The 17,311-nt window shown below is 45.0% G+C and overlaps 1 protein-coding gene across 1 annotated transcript; it reads left to right on the top strand.

Annotated features, from left to right (window-relative positions):
- Window positions 1-1,066: 1,066 nt before the first annotated feature.
- TNFSF14 (TNF superfamily member 14) lies at window positions 1,067-5,209 on the top strand. Its single transcript, XM_049639754.1, has 4 exons — window positions 1,067-1,428; window positions 2,721-2,757; window positions 3,021-3,062; window positions 3,617-5,209. The coding sequence occupies exons 1-4, from the start codon at window positions 1,207-1,209 to the stop codon at window positions 4,042-4,044; spliced, it is 729 nt and encodes a 242-aa protein (XP_049495711.1). The 5' UTR covers window positions 1,067-1,206; the 3' UTR covers window positions 4,045-5,209.
- Window positions 5,210-17,311: the final 12,102 nt, after the last annotated feature.

Below are 17,311 nucleotides of genomic sequence, written 5' to 3'. Positions count from 1 at the left end.
CACACACTTATGCATGTGCACACTCATGCACACCACACATGCACACGTACCTACATGCACACCCCTGCTTGCATGCACACTCATGCACATCCACATGCACACGCACCTACATGCACACACACGTGCACGTGCACACTCATGCACACCTCACACGCACACACACCTACATGCACCCACATGCATGCACACTCATACCCATTCATCTACATGCACACACCTACACACTCACATGTGTGCAGAGATGCACCAACATGCATGCCTGCACCTGCACTCATCTCCATGCACACATGCACACAGCATGCACACACACATTCACAGGCATACTCATGCACGTGTACACACATCCACACATGCGGGCATATGTGTGTCTGCTCCTGCACACACCCGTGCACGTGCACACTCATGCACACCTCACAAGCACACGCACCTACATGCACACACCTGCAGACACCCACATGCATGCACACTCATGCACACACACCTACATGCACACACACGTGCATGCACACTCATACACCCCCCACATACACACACACCTGCACACACCCGCATGTGTGCATAGGTGCACATACACACATGCCTGCACCTGCACACATCTCCATGCACACAGGCACACAGCATACACATGCACACGTGCACTGGACCCAATATACACACCTGGACACACCCACACACACAAAAACCACTCTTGAAGTTTGCACTTCCCTAACCACCATCTCAAACACTCTATAGTATTTTCTTCTTTACGGGCTCATCGTCTCTCACCCCACTAGAATGGGAGCTCTGTAAGACCAGGGACTTTTGTCTCTCTTGTTCACGCCTGTGCCCTCAAGCCTAGAACAGTACCTGGCACACAGAGATGATCTACAAATATTTGGTCACGGAGTGAATGAAGTGGCCACAGGGAAAAACTGGGGCCTCCCCCCTCCATCCCTACCTGAGTCACATCTTTAGATGCCCTTGGAAAGAGTGAGAGGCTGTATGAGTGAGAGTGAGATGGGGCCAGCCTGGGGGTGGGAGGACAGGAAGAAGAGGAGGGCCAGTGGGGAAAGGGGAGGGGCTGAGCCCCTGCTCTAAAGGCTGAACCCCGGGACCCACGGGTGCCTGTCTGCAGCGTGCGAAGCCCAGAAGCATTGGGCAATCGTGGTTTCCTCCCTGCCCTCAGGGACCCAGCCGTGCGAGCCCAGCCCCGAGGTGTCTCAGGACATGGAGGAGACGGTTGTGCGGCCCTCAGTGTTTGTGGTGGAAGGACAGACAGACATCCCATTCACACGGCTGGGGCCCAGCCGCCGCCAAAGACAGCCCTGCAGTGCGTCCCAGCTGGGCCTGGGCCTCCTGCTGCTGCTGCTGGCGGCTGGGCTGGCCGTCCAGGGCTGGTTCCTGCTGCAGCTGCACTGGCGACTGGGGGAGATGGTCACACCCCTGCTGGTGAGTGGGGCTTCGGGGCTCGTGGCAGGTGGGTCTCCTGTGTCACTGCGCACGTCTCTGTGCACGTGTGTGCAAGACCATAGGCTAACAGCAGCTCAGTGCAAGTCAATTCACTTCTCTGAACCTCAGTTTCCTCATCTGTGAAATGGGTGGGATAATAAGAGTGCCCACCTCACAGGGAACGAGATACGATATTGCGTGTGTGGTGCCCGTCAGTGGCTGCCCAGGGCAAGAATTCAACCAGAACCGATATTTTTTTTAAGCTGAGATATAAACGACATGTTAACATTCTGTCAGTTTCAAGTGTACAACATAGGGATTTGATACATTTATACTGCAATATGATTGCTATTGTAGCATTAGCTAACCATGCTGTGGGGTCACATAAGTACCATTTCTTCTAGTAGTCGTAACAAATAAAACCTAGTCTCAAAGCACATTTCATGTTTATAATACAGTCTGGTTGTCTGCAACCCGCGGAACTGATGTTCTGACATTGCGAAGTATTGTCAGCCATACCCTGGTCACCATTATTCGGGACTGTCACTAATTCACGTTGTCCGAGTCTGCGAGAATCTCTCTCTGCCTCTGTTTACGGTTGGCTGTGGATGTATCTGTTTGCCACACCTGTGAGTCTCTGCATCCCACGCCATGGCCGTGTGGTCTTGGCCCTTTGCATTGTGTGTTTCCAAAGCATTTGTCCTTGTGACTGGATCTGACGGCCGCATGGGCATGTCGCCCGTGTGAACCCGTACTGCTGTCCTGTGTGCGTGTGCCCACATGTCCACGTACTGGCCTGTTTACAGCCCATGTGCTGACATTGTGCACAGACCCACACGGATCCATAAACCACACACCCATGTATCTGTGTCCACGTGTCACATAAGTGTCCAGGTCTGTGCCCTGTGTCACATGCCCATATCCACTTGTGGCCACAGATGTCCACGTGTCTTGCCGTCTCGATGTCTATATGTCTATAATATTACTTATTTAATTAACTCTCGTACTGTGCTTACTATGCGCCATGCACTGGAGGAACATGCTTTTGTCCCTGTGAATTCACTGAGTCTTAAATAGGCACCATATTCATATGTCTATTTGCAGAGGGGGAATATGAGAGCCCGGGTGGTTACAAGGCTGCTGGGTGGGGCAGGAGTGTGCACGTGGCCCTGGGCACTGGGGTGAGGATAGTGTCTGTGTGCTGCATCTGTGTGTGTCTCACAGCCATGAGTCTGAGGATGCCAAGGTGTGGGCCACGCAGGTCCTCACCGTGGGTTTCTCTGCATTTTCAGGATGGAGAAGCAGAATCCTGGAAGCAGCTGACGCAAGGTGAGTCAGAGTCCTGGGTCCTGGGGAGGGCGGGGGTAGGATGGTTCCCACGTTGCCCCCGCCCCCTCAGCCGGTTGCCCAATGTGATTTACACAACTGGCCTGAGCTCCACAGGTGCCCCTCCCCGGGCCTGAGAAGCAGAAGTCTGGGGCACTCCGGAAAGGGTGGGGTTGACACCAGGAGGTGGACCTGATGACCCTGGCTGGAGGCTGGCCCTCACCCCTCACCACCTCTGCCCGTAACCGCTCACCATCTCTCTCCAGGACGAAGGTCCCTCCAGGCCAACCCAGCAGCACACCTCACAGGTGAGGGGGACCCCCGGCTCGTGGCATGGGAGAGGGGGAGGGTGTCCTGGGGAGACCAGACAGACACCCAGCATGTCTGAGTATTCATTCAGTCACCCGTTCACTATTGATTCACAGACCTGCCCCGCTGCCTATGTCCATGCATTTGTCGTATCATTGAATAAACCCTTACAAGGCGTTCACCGTGTGTCACGGGCTGTAATACGCTCTATACATATTAATTCATTAAATCTCGAGGAGGCGCTACTCATATGTCCATTTTAATGGAGAAAAACTGAAGAGCATGGAGATTACAAGTCTTCTGGCCCGGGGTGCACGCTCTCTCTGTTCCTTGGTTTTGATGCTTTTGGTCACTTAATGGCTCCCCACCTGCAAGGGGAGGGGGTAAGAAGCAAGTGACTTGGCCTTTCGGTGCCTCAGTTCCCTCCCCTCAAAGTAAGAATAAAGTGAATTAACACATATAAAGTCCCCAACCTAAAACGGAGGGGAGTCGTCGCCCTCGCCCACCCGCAGAGGGACACATGCTGACCAGACCCCTCTGTCTCTGCCCCCAGGTGCCAACTCCAGCCTGACGGGCAGCGGGGGCCCACTGCTCTGGGAGACAAAGCTGGGCTTGGCCTTCTTGAGGGGCCTCAGCTACCGTGACGGCTCCCTGGTGATTGCCCGGGCCGGCTACTATTACATCTACTCCAAGGTGCAGCTGGGGGGCGTGGGCTGCCCGCAGGGGCTGAGCAGCGGCCTGCCCATCACGCATGGCCTCTACAAACGCACACCGCGCTACCCCGAGGAGCTCGAGCTGCTGGTCAGTCGGCGGTCACCCTGTGGGCGAGCCACCGGCCCCCGCGTCTGGTGGGACAGCAGCTTCCTGGGAGGCGTGGTGCACCTGGACGCTGGCGAGGAGGTGGTCGTCCGTGTGCCGGATGAGCGCCTGGTCCGACTCCGTGACGGGACCCGCTCCTACTTTGGGGCCTTCATGGTGTAAGGAAGGAGTGACAGTCGTGCCTCCCTCAGAGGGTGCCTTGGGGAACCGAGAACCCAGTGAGCGAAGAGCTCAGCGGGCACCTCCAGGGGCCGACAACCCAGCCACCCCTGAAGGTTGAAGACCCAGCCGGCACCTCTGGAGCCCCAAAGGAAACTGCAGAGCCACTACGGGCAATACTGAAGACAAAGACCCAGAGACTTGAGGGTCTGTAGGCCCCCCAACCGGGGGAAAGCTGATCTGCCTGATATTCAGGAAGAAGGGGTGAGGGGTGGGTATTTATGTTTTCGATTCAGAGAAGAGTGGGACGTGGGGGTCCAGAGACTTGGCCCAGGACGGGCAACCCCAGCCTCCCCCACTCTCATGAGTGGGGGTGGCTGGAGGAAGGGAGTCATCATCAAGACTGACCCATGTGGACAGCCCAGCCAGTGCCCCCCACGGCCATAGCCACACACTCAAGATCTGCTCACAGGTGTGTGGCTGTACCTCCTCCTGGCTGTGTAAGTTCACCCTCAGAGACACGGGCGCAGGGATGTGCCGGTGACCGTTTGACCACCAGCTCTCCCAGGAGGGAGAGGCTCTGTAGTGTTTGTGATTTCCTTGGTGTAAAGGCTCCCGTCGTGTCTGGTTTCTGGCTACCAACGTATCACCAGCTGGCTGGCTGGATCTCAGCACTGCTGGGTGTTCACATCCCACCAGGACACACGGCTGTGTTTCAGCACCCAGGTCAGGGTCTGGCATGTAGCAGGCACCTGGAAAATGTTTGCAGAGAGAAGAAAGGGAGGAAGGGAGGAGGGTAGGAAAGAAGGGAGGGAGGGAGGAGGGAAAAGAAGAAGGGAGGAGGGGAAGGAAGAAGGGAAAGAGGGAAGGAAAGGAAGATGGAGAGAGAATGTGGACATGCCTACGGCATCACAGAAAATCACAAGGTGCCCTTCAGATCTGCACTCGTACACACAAAACATCAGATACTCGCACAGTCACACACAAGTCATAGGACCACAAACACACAGTCAGATTATGTGACGTATGACACATATATCCTACACAAGTCATCATCACAGCCACAGTGACCCAAAGGGGCCATACGGTCACACCAAGTGTCACACATGGGATGCCACGCACATCACATCACATGCTGCATCATGGTCCCAACCCGTCACACACACACCACATCACACACAGCCTGAGGTTCCTCCCAGCTAAGATCAATACATCCTGGGATGAGGACCACTGTCGGCAGCCCTGGGCTCCCTGACCATGGGTCTTGGAAATAAATGGTAAATGTTGCAACTGGGTCTGTCTCTTCTCAGGGGAATGGTGGCTTGTAGAGGCAGAGGGGCGGTAGATGGGGTCACCTGTGGAGGTCACTTTACAGATAAGTAAACTGAACCCAGCTGGCCCAACTCCCTGTAGGAAGCTCGGGGGGAAGGGTGGGAGAAATCAGAAGCCTCATGCCCAGATCTGCCTCCCCCTCAAATCTCCCATTCCTGATGATGAAGTGAAGGCTACACCCTGCCAAGAACCCTGATTGCGGACATCAGGACAGAGTGGCGGTCTACCCAGCCAGCTGGAAGCTTGAACTAAGTGGGAACACAGGAAGAGTGAGGAGAGAGAGGGGCAGATAACAATATGCATGCAAATCAGGCGGTCTGTAGAGACGAGCATGTACCCTGGTGTGGCTGGAGGGAGGTGTTGGTGCCCAGGACCCAAAGCTGAGGGCTCAGACCCCAGAAGTAGACGATTATTGTTGTTAGTGTTTATTTATTATTGTTTATAGTGCTGTCATCGTTGCCCTGAACAGGGAGGGAGGGAAACAGGCTTTGCAGTCAGATGGTCCTGGGTTCCAATTCCACTCTGCCACCTGCTCCTGTGTGACCTCAAGCAAGTCCCACCACCTCTCAGTGCCTAAGTTTCCTCATCTGTAAAGTGGGAGGTAACACCAGCTTTTGCCCGTGGGGCTGTTGTAAAGATTGCATCAGATCAGACACAGAAAAGGCCATTATAGCATTTGTCAGGCACTTTCCCTATGTCAGGCATCTTGCGTGAGTCACATCCTTAGATGCCTTATATACATACCTGGGCGAGAGCTATTGCCGTCCCCATGTTCCAGACATAGAGGCAGGAATGCTGGACTCCCCCTCCATTCCCACCAAGGGCACACAGCTTCACGCCTCTCTGCCCTTGAGGGCTGGTGGGAGGTGGGGCAGCCCCTAATGCCCAGCCCCAGCCCCCGCTGGAGTTTCCTTTACTCTTATCACCGTTTTTTTCTGTTTCCGTGGGTTTGATGAGACCAAGGTGTGGGGACAATATAGTACAAAGCCACCAGCAGCCACCAACTTCCGCCTGGGGATGGAACCTGTCACTAAGTTTAGCCTCCAAAGATCATTCCTGGGAGGGGCCTCCAGCCCTGAGGTGGTACAGCAAGCGGAAGAAAAGAGGGTGGGTAAGAGGACGGGTAGGGTAGGAGGGACATGGAAAGAGAGGGAGGGGAGGGGAGGGAAAGATGGAGGGAGGCAGGAGGGAGGAGGAGCAGAGAGCCCTGAAGGCAGGTGTCGAGGCTGGTGCACCAGGAGACCTAGACTTTCAGATAGCGCATGGGGTAGTGAGCCCCCAGTCCAGGCCATTGACCTACTTTACAACTTCTGAGAAGTTTATCTATTTCATTTCCGCTTTCACCTCCCATGCTCTGGCATCTGTTCAGATATCATCTTCCCCCACAATCAGCTTTTCCTCCAGACCTGAAGTGTGCATTCCTACCCTCCCCCAGCCCCTAGAAAGGTCTCCTTCACCTCTTGCCAAGACCCAGAGGCAGTAGAAGTAAAAATAATGATGATAAATCATTTATTAATCTCATATTATAATGCTGTGTCCCTCCCGCTAAATAGCACTGTGTTCAAATACTGGGATGCATTGTCTCAGAGAAACAGAATGGGTCTTTGAGGGAAGCCAGGCCTCCACTCTGCCATTTCCCAGCTGGGTGATCTCGGGATCCATCCTTGGCCTCTCTGGGCCTCAGTTTCCTCATCTGTAAAAGAACACAAATAGTGGCCTCTACCCTACCGTGGTTATTGTTAGATGAAATGGCTTGAGTGTTTAAGTAGTTTCCCAGAGCTTGGCCCACAGTGAGCTCTTTAATCCACAGTAGATTTTTTTTTTTGTATAAACATAGCTGTAATCATGTGTCCATTTAAAGTTTGAATTCTTTTCATTGATTATAGGAAAGGTGACCTCACACCCACAGGCCACATCTAGTCATGGGGTGTGTTTTTAAAACGGAAATTAGTAGCCAATATTTAAACATGACAAAACTTTGCATGTGGACAAATCTGAATTTCTGGATTTTCTTGGAAATTTGGAAGCTGTGAACAACAACCCAGGCTGGGCAGTAGCTGTCCCTGTTGGATAGGGCATGGGGTCTCACCAGTCTCCACCACTCCTCGTGGTCTCCCATACAGAGGCTGAATGTCAGTTGCCTTTCAGCAATGTGTTTATGTGGTTTTGCTCTTAAAGTAATAAGGATCCTCAGTCATACTTCTAATGTCCTCACCGCTTGCCAGACACTGTGCTAAGCGCATTAATTCACAGTAACTCAATCCTCGCAATGACCGTGGGGTGGGTAGTGTTGTAATACCCACCTTAGGGGGAAATCTAAGCACAGAGAGATGAAGGTGGAAAAATAAATGACAGCCTGGGATGACCACAAGTTTCAAGAGGAGCGAGGGTTCATAGTGTTATTATTCATTTCCTGCTGCTGCTTAACATGCTACGATTGATGATCTTTTAGTTCTAGAAGTCAGAAGTCAGAAATGAGTCTTATGGCACTGAAACCAATGTGCCGGCATGGCTTCATGCCTTCTGGAGGGAAAGTGTGGCTCCACATCTTTTTATCGGGGTCCTCCCAAACTGCAACACATACATAAGTCGCAGTACATAAGCATAATATAAGCAATACATAAGCATACATAAGTCTCAATTTGCAAGGAGTGCAGATAAAATAACTTCCTTTTTATTCCTAATGCGACTCGATTTGTGCAGAGAGCCCTTTGCACCAGGATGCTGAAAACTATTATCAGTCAATTGGGAACGACCCTTCCCACATGCTGCTTTCCCAAGACTGCAAACATTTCAGAGAGCTTAGCCAATGCCTCAGCATTAAGACTGATGGAGGGATCCAGACGATTCTCACCTGTCCACGCAGGTGCCCACTGTCAGCCTGCTTTTTACCCATCAGCCCTCCATTTTCATGCCTGTGACCTATCAAGACTGGAGCACTCTCTGCTGCTCCTGAGCCTTGCTCACAAGGCTGATTTTCAGCCAGGCTGAGGCACCGGAAACTCTTTGAGGCTGTCTGTGGCTTCAACTGCCCAGAGACACCGTCGAGTCATTTCCTTTTTGGGGACCTGCGACTTCTCTGGGCTGTGCAATGAAGGACTCGAGGCTCTTCTAGTTTGAGGTGCCCCTAGAATTTCTCTGGGGAGCTTTCTCCGCCTCTTCTCTTTGTTCCAAAAAGCTGAACACAGGAGCTTCCCCCTGTTATGGGTGCTGAACTGTGTCCCCCCAAATTCATATGTTGACCTCTAACGCCCAGTACTTCAGAATGTGACTGCTTTTGGAAATCAGGCCTTTAAAGAGAAAACTAAGGTAAAATAAGGGGTATTTTTTTAAAGTATACTATACACCCAACATGGGGCTCATGGGGCTTGAAGTCCTGACCCTGAGATCAAGAGTTGCATGCTCTACTGACTGAGCCAGTCAGGCACCCCTCCTGTAAAATAAGGTTATTAGAGTAGGCACTAATCCCATATGAGCTGGGTCCTTATAAGAAGAGGAGATTAGGACACAGACACACACAGAGGGATGACCACGTGAGGACACAGGGAGAAGGCAGCCATCTACAAGCCAAGGAGAGAAGCTGGAACCTGGAACCTGGAAGAATAGTGCTCTCTAATAAAGGGAGTCTAGAAAAACCCTACCTATTATGGATGGGAAGAAAAGTCTCCCACAAGAAATCAAGACCTCAGACCTGCTCAACAGGTGAGTGAGTACGGAGTCTCTCCTTAACAGAAAGTCTGTGGGGACAGAAACTTTTGTCTCTTGTGTTTTGTGTTTTATTCTCCCTCTTATTGCCGGGACCCAGAACAGTGCCTAATACACAGTAAATTCTCAAACAATAACAGCTAAATAAATTAACTGTGACTTACCTTGATGAATAAATGTGACAGAAGTGAATTACCTGAATTCTAGAATGTAGGCCTTAGAAGACTGCAGCTTCCACTCTTGCCTTCTCAGAGTCCTAAGTGCAAAGAAATATGGCTATCCTGTGAGTGAGGACGGGTGGACAGAGACGTCCTGGAGGGTGTGAAGCCGTAATAGTTTTACCAGCCCCAGATGAGCTGCCCCAGCTTTTGGGGCTGAAGCTAACTATCCCCCCGCACGCCCTGCAGGGCCATCTCATTGAATTGTAAGCAAATACAACAGTTGTTGGTTTAAACCACTAAGTTTTAGACTGGTTTGTTATGCATCAGTAGGTAACTGACAGAACTTGCAAGCTTTTTTTTTTTTTTTTTTTTTTTTTTTTTTTTGAGAGAGTGCACAAGTGAGCAAGGGGCAAGAGAGAGAGAGAGAGAGAGAGAATCCCACTAGGGGTAGAGAAAGAGAGAAGGAGAAGCAGGACTCAACGAAGCGGGGCACGAGCTCAGCGGGGCCCAAGGTCACCCGTTGTGGGACTTGAACTCACAAATCATGGTATCATGATTAGCCGAAGTCAGATGCTTAATGACTGAGCCACCCAGGCACCCTGCAAGCTTGTTTCTATTGTTGTACACATAGGCAGGCAGACAGACAGAGAGGCAGATAGATGGGTAGGGGAGGGATGAATGAATGGGTAGACGGGTTAAAGTATGGATGGGTGGGTGAGAAGATGTATGGGTCAATGGTTGGATAAATATGTGGATGGGCAGTTGATAAGTGGATGATCAATTGGATAGATGGATGGGTGTACAGATAAAACAGTAAATGGATGAATGATGAGTGGATGGATATACACACATATTCTAAATCAAACTTAAGCAGAGTAACAACCTATTTATTTTGGCATAAAGTAAAGAAATACTAAGTCATATAATGTAGGCATGTATGGTAGGATGTACCCAAATTTTAAGTTACAATCTGTGAAACTAAGAAGAAGAAAAAAAAAAACAGGGCTAGTCTGTATTCCAAACTTCTATCCAACTTAGAGGAAGCAATAGGTTGTCATATAGTCATCATCCTGGTGACAAGAAAGTCATCTGGGAGCATTCTTCGTTTTCCAAGAGGAAGCCAGGCAGATAAACCCTATCCAACTATACGTACACCAGTACCACACTGCTTTCATTAATATAATGAATATAATGAACATAGTAAGTCCTGCTATTTTTATTCTTCATCTTCAGGATTATCTCGGTTATGTATGCCTTGTATTCAGCTTGTCAAGTTCCATGAAAAACCCTGTTGAGATTTTTATTGGAACTGCATTGAATCTGTAGATCAAACTGCAAAGAATGGATATCTTCATAACACTGAGTCTTGCAATCCATGAACATGGTATAACTCTTTTTCCAAAACGGTCTTTTTAGTGTTTCTCAAGAATGTTTCATAATTTTCTCCATAAAGAATTTACATCATTTTTAGATTTCTTTCTAAGCGTGTTACATTTCTTGGTGCTATTGTAAGTGGCATGCCATTTGGAAATTATATTTTCCAACATCTGTTGCTGGTATATACAGTGAGATAGGTATCAGTAGCTGTCACAACAACATTGAAAAACTGGACATCCTTGTCTTATTTCTGATCTTTAAGTGAATATTTTTCATGTTTCGCCTTTAAGGATGAATCTGCTGTTAGGTTTTTCAGGTAGCCCCTATCAAATTAAGTAAATCCCCTTCTATCCCTAATTTTCTAAGAGGTTTTTCAAAAATCATACATAAATGTTGAATTTTATTAAATGTTTTCTCTGTATCACATAATTCTTCTCCTTTAAACTGACAGTGTGGTGAATTACGTTCATCAGTATTCTAAACTTAATCTAACTTTTTTTCTTAAGTAAGCTCCGTGCCCAGTACGAAGCCCAAAATGGGGCTTGAACTCATGACCCTGAGAACAAGACTTGAGTCAGATGCTTAACCGACTGAGCCTCCCAGGTGCCCCATTAATCCAACTTTTTATTCATGGAATAAATCCAACTTGATCAGGATATATTTTTTAATACATTACTAGATTTAATATACTTATATTTTAGATACGATTTTTGCATCTGTGCTTAGGAGGACCATGGTGTGTGACTTTTCTGACTCATACTATTCTTGTCAGGTTTTGGTATTAAGGCAATGCTGACCTCATTTAAAAAAAAAAAAAACGGGTGTGTTTTTGTTCTATATGCTGGAATTGAATTGCACATGGTTAGCATTTTGAGTCACACAGATATTCAGTAAAACTCACTTGTAAAAATATCTGGATCTGACATCTTATTTGTGGAAAGGTTTTGTGTGTGTGTGTGTGTGTATGTGTGTGTGTGTGGAGGGAGGTTTTTAGTTTGTTATCCAGTTTCTCTAATGACTTTTAACTGTTTCAGATTTTGTATTTCTTCTTGACTTGGTTTTCTAAGCCACATTTTTCTAGAAATTTGTATATTTTATTTACATTTTCACAATTATGGGTGAATAGGTGTCATATTGGTAAATAAAATCATTGCCTTTTCAACCTCTGTAGCCTCTGTCATTATGTTCCCTTTTCCATCATAAATAATTCTGATTTGCACCTTTTCTTTTCTTGGTTTTTGCTTGATCAGTGTCACCAGAAGTTCATCTCTTCTTGTTTTCAAAAAACTAAATCTTGGTCTTTTTATTATGTTTGTTTTTTAAAGTTTCTACCCTTATTTTGGCTATTTCCTTCCTTATGCTTTCTATGGGTTTATTCTGTTCTTTTCTGACTCTCAATTCAATATCAAGCTCACTGGTCTTCATTTAAGGCTGCAGATTTTTCACCTAAAATTTTCTTTTGGTTACATGTTGTAAGTTTGATACTTAACTATTTTCACCTAGATATGAAAACATTGCATTCCATGTGTTCTGTTTTGTTAATGAACATTTTCTGCCTTTTGCCTCCTGCATAATTTTGGGGCTTCTCACGCCTGTTTATCACCTGTTGGTAGCAATGAACAAAATGCCCACACTCACCCTTGAAAACTACAAGGCTTCTTAATGATTGGTTAAAAAAAAAAAAAGGAGGTGGAAAGAAGGGAGGGAAGGAGAAAGAGAGAGAGATTCTCTAAGTGTTTTAAAATTAGTTTTATTGTTAATTGTGGTAAAACATACACAACATAAAACTTACTATTTAAACCATTTTTAAGTGTATAGTTCACCAGCATTAGGACATTCATGTTGTCATGCAATCATCCCCCTCCAGAACTTTCTCACCCTCCCAAATTTGAGAATCTGTCCCTGTGAAACAGTAACTCCCCACCCAACCCCACCCTGGCAACTCCATTCTGTTTTCTGTCTCTATGAATCTGGCCACTCTAAATATTTCATTTGAGTGGGAACATACAGTATTTGACCTTTCTGTGACTGGCTTATGTCAACCGAGCATAATGTCCTCAAGGTCCATCCACGTTGTAGCAGGTGTTAGAATGTCCTTCCTTTTTAACGCTTAAAAATATTCCCTTGTGTGACTGCACCATTTTACATTCCTACCAGCTCCCTAAGCATTTTTTTACCATGTATTTTGCAGTGTCTGGGTACATGTTCCATATATGTGACCATGAGATCAAGTTTGTTCATTGCATTATCCAAATCTATATTCTTATTTTTTGCCCGCTTGATATATCAATGGACAAGTGAGGTGTTTTTAAAATCTCCCGCTTCAGTGGTGTAATTATCTAACACAAGCTATTTTATCCTTCCTTTTTTTTTTTTTTTTTTTTTTTCATTCCCGGTCTTCAATGTTTGCAGAGCATTTTACACTAACAGCACATCTCAATTCATACTGTCCACGTTTGAGTAGGTCTGTCAGTTTTTGCTTCACTTACTTCAAGACCGTTTTAAAGTGCATGCACATTAAAACTGTTTTATATTTCCATGGCAGAGATTTAGTTATATCTAGTAACGCTTTTTACATTAAACTCTGTGCTGTTACTAATAGGGCTAAACCAATTTTCTCTCTAGCTATTTACATCCTGTAACTAGAAACTTGTTATATCTTTTATGTTCAAATGTAAACAACATGTTGCTGGATTTTAAGTTTTCTTATCCAGCCTGACAGTATTTGTCTTTTAATTTGAGTACTTAGACCAGTGCTGTCCAATGCAAACATAATGTGAGCCAGCTCTATAATTTTTCTCTAGCAGCCACAATTAAGAGTTTAAGAATGGTGAATTTTAATAATATATTTCACTTACCAACGCATCCAGAATGTTAATCATGTCAAAGTGTAATCAGAATAAAGTGACTCATAAGGTACTTTACACTCTTTTTTTATTCCAGGTCTCCAAATACTGCTGCAGACCGCCCACCTTTCAGGTGTTCCACAGCACTGGCCGGCTTGCGCCCACTGTTTCGGGTGGCAGAGATATAGAGTATCTGTGTTCATTCCAATTACTGATGGGTTTGGATTTATTTTGTGACTTCTGACCATCCCTCCTTTTCTATATTTCTTTTACTCTTCCTCCTTGCTTTATTTTGGATTTTTTTTTTTTCTCACTACAGTTTTTTCTTCTACTTAGTTCAGAAACAATGTATTCTGTTCTTATTCTTTTGGCCATTTCCTTAGACATCTTAACGTACAGATTTAATGTGTCAGACTCTAAGGCTTTTCGGGGTTTCATCTCCGGAAGCCTCCTACGGGCTGCCTGTATCCACTTTCGCCTCCTACAGGCCATTCTCTGCATGGCAGTCAAGTGAGATTTTGGGGTAAACTTTTTTTTTTTATGTGTAATGTTTACTTAAAATCACAGATAATCTCATGTAAAGACATCTATGTGACCACAAACATTTTTAGGATAAAAATATCTTTCTTCTATTCTTTCAGAAATGGAATTACTCACCAAAAGAACAAAAACCAACCCAAGTATCATAAGAAGCAAAAAAAAAACAACAAAAAAAACAAAAAAAACCCAAAAAACAACACAAAAGATTGCGAGTTCACTTTCTTTTTTAGTGGCTTAAAAAAAACCCTACATTTATTTTTTTCGCTGAGGTATGGTTTTCATACATATGAAAAATGCTATGTATATTTAGTATGTACATATTGATGAGTTTAAAGATAAGTAAACAGCCACGAAACTGTCACCACAAAGCTATAAGCTTAACCATCACTTCTAAAAGTTTCCTCTTTCCTTCTTTGTGTGTGTGTGCGTGTGTGTGTGTGATAAGAGCATTTACTATAAGATCTGTCCTCTTTCAAAAATTTTTAAGTAGACATTACAGTATTGTTGACTATATGCATTATGCTTTATAGTAGGTTCCTAGGACTTACTCATCCTCTATAACTAGAACTTCATACCCATTAAACACCAGCTCCCCATTCCTCTCTCCAGCGCCTGGTGACATCATTGTACTTTCTATCTCTATACATTTGGCTACCAGATCCCTCATATAAGTGGAATTATCTTTGTTCTTTTGTGTCTGCCTAATTTCATGCAGTAAATGGCAGAACTAACTTCTTTCTTAAGCCTGAAAAATATGGTCTTTTATCCATTCCATGGCTTGGGTTGTTTCCACGGCTTTTCTTCTGTAAATAATGCTTCAATGAACATGGAAGTGTAGGATCTCTTGGAGATGCCAATTTCAATTATTGGGGGTTTATACCCAGAAGTAGGATTACTGGGGGGTAAGGTAGTTCTATGTTCAATGTTTGAGAAACCTCCACACCAGTTTCCATGGCAGCAGCACCATTTTGCATTCCCACCACCAACAGTGTACAAGGGTCTCAACTTCTCCACATCCTCAGCAGTGCCTGTTCCCATTTGTCTGGGATTTTGTGTTGGATGGATTGTAGCCGTCCTGACACTAGGGGATGATATCTCACTGTGGCTTTGATCTGCATTTCGCTGATGATTAGTGACACTGAACACCTTTTCCTTGTGTCCCTTGGTTTTTTCTTTTTGATCCCTACTGGGTGCTTACTAGTATCTTTATTAGAACTTTTGCATATAAGTTTATAAATGAAATTAGTGCATTCTTGCGCATTTTAGTGGCCATATGTATACATTCGTGCTGAGTGGGTATCTAGGAGTGGGTTTTCCTATGTTCCACTTTATGAAATAATACCAGTTTTGCAAAGAAGGTGTCACTACATCATCTCCACCCACCAAGTGTGAGAGTTCCCGTTGCTTTATAACACACCAACCCAGCGTTGCTGGCCTTCAGTTTTCACTGTTCTGTAATGAGATACACCTTTTTTCTTTTTTTTTTTGTTTTGTTTTGTTTTGTTTTTTAGAGGGAGATTTTATTTTTAGGGAATCTCTACACCCAACATGGGACTTGAACTCACAATCTCAAGATCAAGGGTCACATGCTCCACTGTTGGAGCCAGCTGGGTGCCCCCAACCCCTTGTAGTTTTAAATTACATTTTCCTGATGGTTAATATGTTCAGCACTGCTTTCTGTCTATTGTCCATTTACATATTGTTTTATGTGAAGTATTGGGTCACATCTTTTGGCCCTTTTTTAATTGGGCTGCCTTTTTCTTTTTGATTTATAGGAATTCTTTATATAATCTGGAAACAAGCCCTTTGTCAATTATATTTTTGCAAATATTCTCTCTCTTGCTCTGTGGATCACCTTTCATTCTCTGAACTGGTATCTTTTGAAAAACAGAAGATCTTACTTTTAATATACTCTAAGAATAATTTAATTTAATTAATTTACTTTAATATACTCTAAGAATAATTTAATTTAATAATAAATTTAATATCTTCCTTTACATTTATAGTGTTTTTGTGCTCTGTTTTTAAAACTCTTTGCTTACCTTAACATAAATATTGTCCTACAAGAATATAAATATTCTCTTTCTATAAGTGTTATTGTTTTACCTTCACTTTTATATTTATAATCTACCTGGATTATAGTTCATCCTAGCACTAATACCTAAATTGTCTAAATTACTGTAGCCTTATGATAGGTCTTACTATCTGGAAGGGTAACTCTCCATTTTGTTTCTTTTCTTGAAGATCATCCAGCCTATTTTTTTTAATGTTTATTTATTTTTGAGAGACAGAAAGAGAGGTGAGCAGGGGAGGGGCAGATAGGGGGACACAGAATCCAAAGCAGGCTCGGAGCTGTCAGCACAGAGCCCAAAATCACGAACCCGTGAGATCATGACCTGAGCCCAAGTCAGACGCTGCTTAACCAGCTAAGCCACCTAGGAACCCCATCCAGGCTATCTTGGGTCATTTGCATTTCTTTGTATCGTTTGAATCGGTATCACCCACCCACCCACGCACTCACACAAACACTCACACATTCATTCCCTGATGAGATCGCACTGAATGTATAGATCAATAGATATTGGTGAGGAATTAATTAATGTTTTCACAATATTAAATTTTCCAATCCATGATCATAGTATATCCTTCTTTTTATTTAGATTTTACTTAATTTCCTCCATAACGTCTTACAGTTTTGTGTGTAAAATTCTTGCACTAGTTTCCTTAGATTTAGTCACAAGTATTTGATGTTTTTTGATGTTCTTGTAAATGGCATAATTTTCAAATGTCTGTTTTTAGAGATGTCGGTACACGGAAATGCCACTGATTTTGTATTTTTATTTTATATCCAGTGATCTTGTTAAATTCCTTTCTTAAGTCTATATACAGGCTCTTTTAGTTTTCTACCTGCATAATAATGTAATCTAAGTAATGACTTTTATTTCTTCTTTTTCAATCCTTTTGTTTCTTTCTTTTATTTTATTGTGCTGTCTAGGACCTCAGTGCAATATTAATAAGAAGTGGTGATAGCAATCCCAATTTCATTTGCCCACCTTCAAGTATGTTGTTTTAGAAATTTTGTTGATATTCTTTAGCATATTAAGAATACTCTATTTCTAGGGGTGCCTGGGTGGCTCAGTTGGTTAAGCATCTGACTTCACCTCAGGTCATGATCTCACAGTTCATAAGTTTGAACCCCACATCAGATCCAAGCCTGCTTGGGGTTCTTGCTCTCCCACTCTTTCTCTGCCCCTCCCCCACTCGTGCTTTCTCTCTCAAAATAAATAAATAAACTTTAAAAAAAGAATA

This window comes from Panthera uncia, chromosome A2, assembly GCF_023721935.1.
Source record: "Panthera uncia isolate 11264 chromosome A2, Puncia_PCG_1.0, whole genome shotgun sequence".
Taxonomy (NCBI): Eukaryota; Metazoa; Chordata; class Mammalia; order Carnivora; family Felidae; genus Panthera; species Panthera uncia.
The sequence above is the reverse complement of the archived record's forward strand: the minus strand, read 5'-3'. Positions and strand labels throughout refer to the sequence as shown.

Coding starts and splice junctions, on each gene's coding strand:
- TNFSF14 (XM_049639754.1), top strand. CDS start 1,207: ATGGAGGAGACGGTTGTGCGGCCCTCAGTGTTTGTGGTGGAAGGACAG. Junction 1,429..2,720: donor AGATGGTCACACCCCTGCTG/GTGAGTGGGGCT, acceptor CTGCATTTTCAG/GATGGAGAAGCAGAATCCTG. Junction 3,063..3,616: donor CCCAGCAGCACACCTCACAG/GTGAGGGGGACC, acceptor CTCTGCCCCCAG/GTGCCAACTCCAGCCTGACG.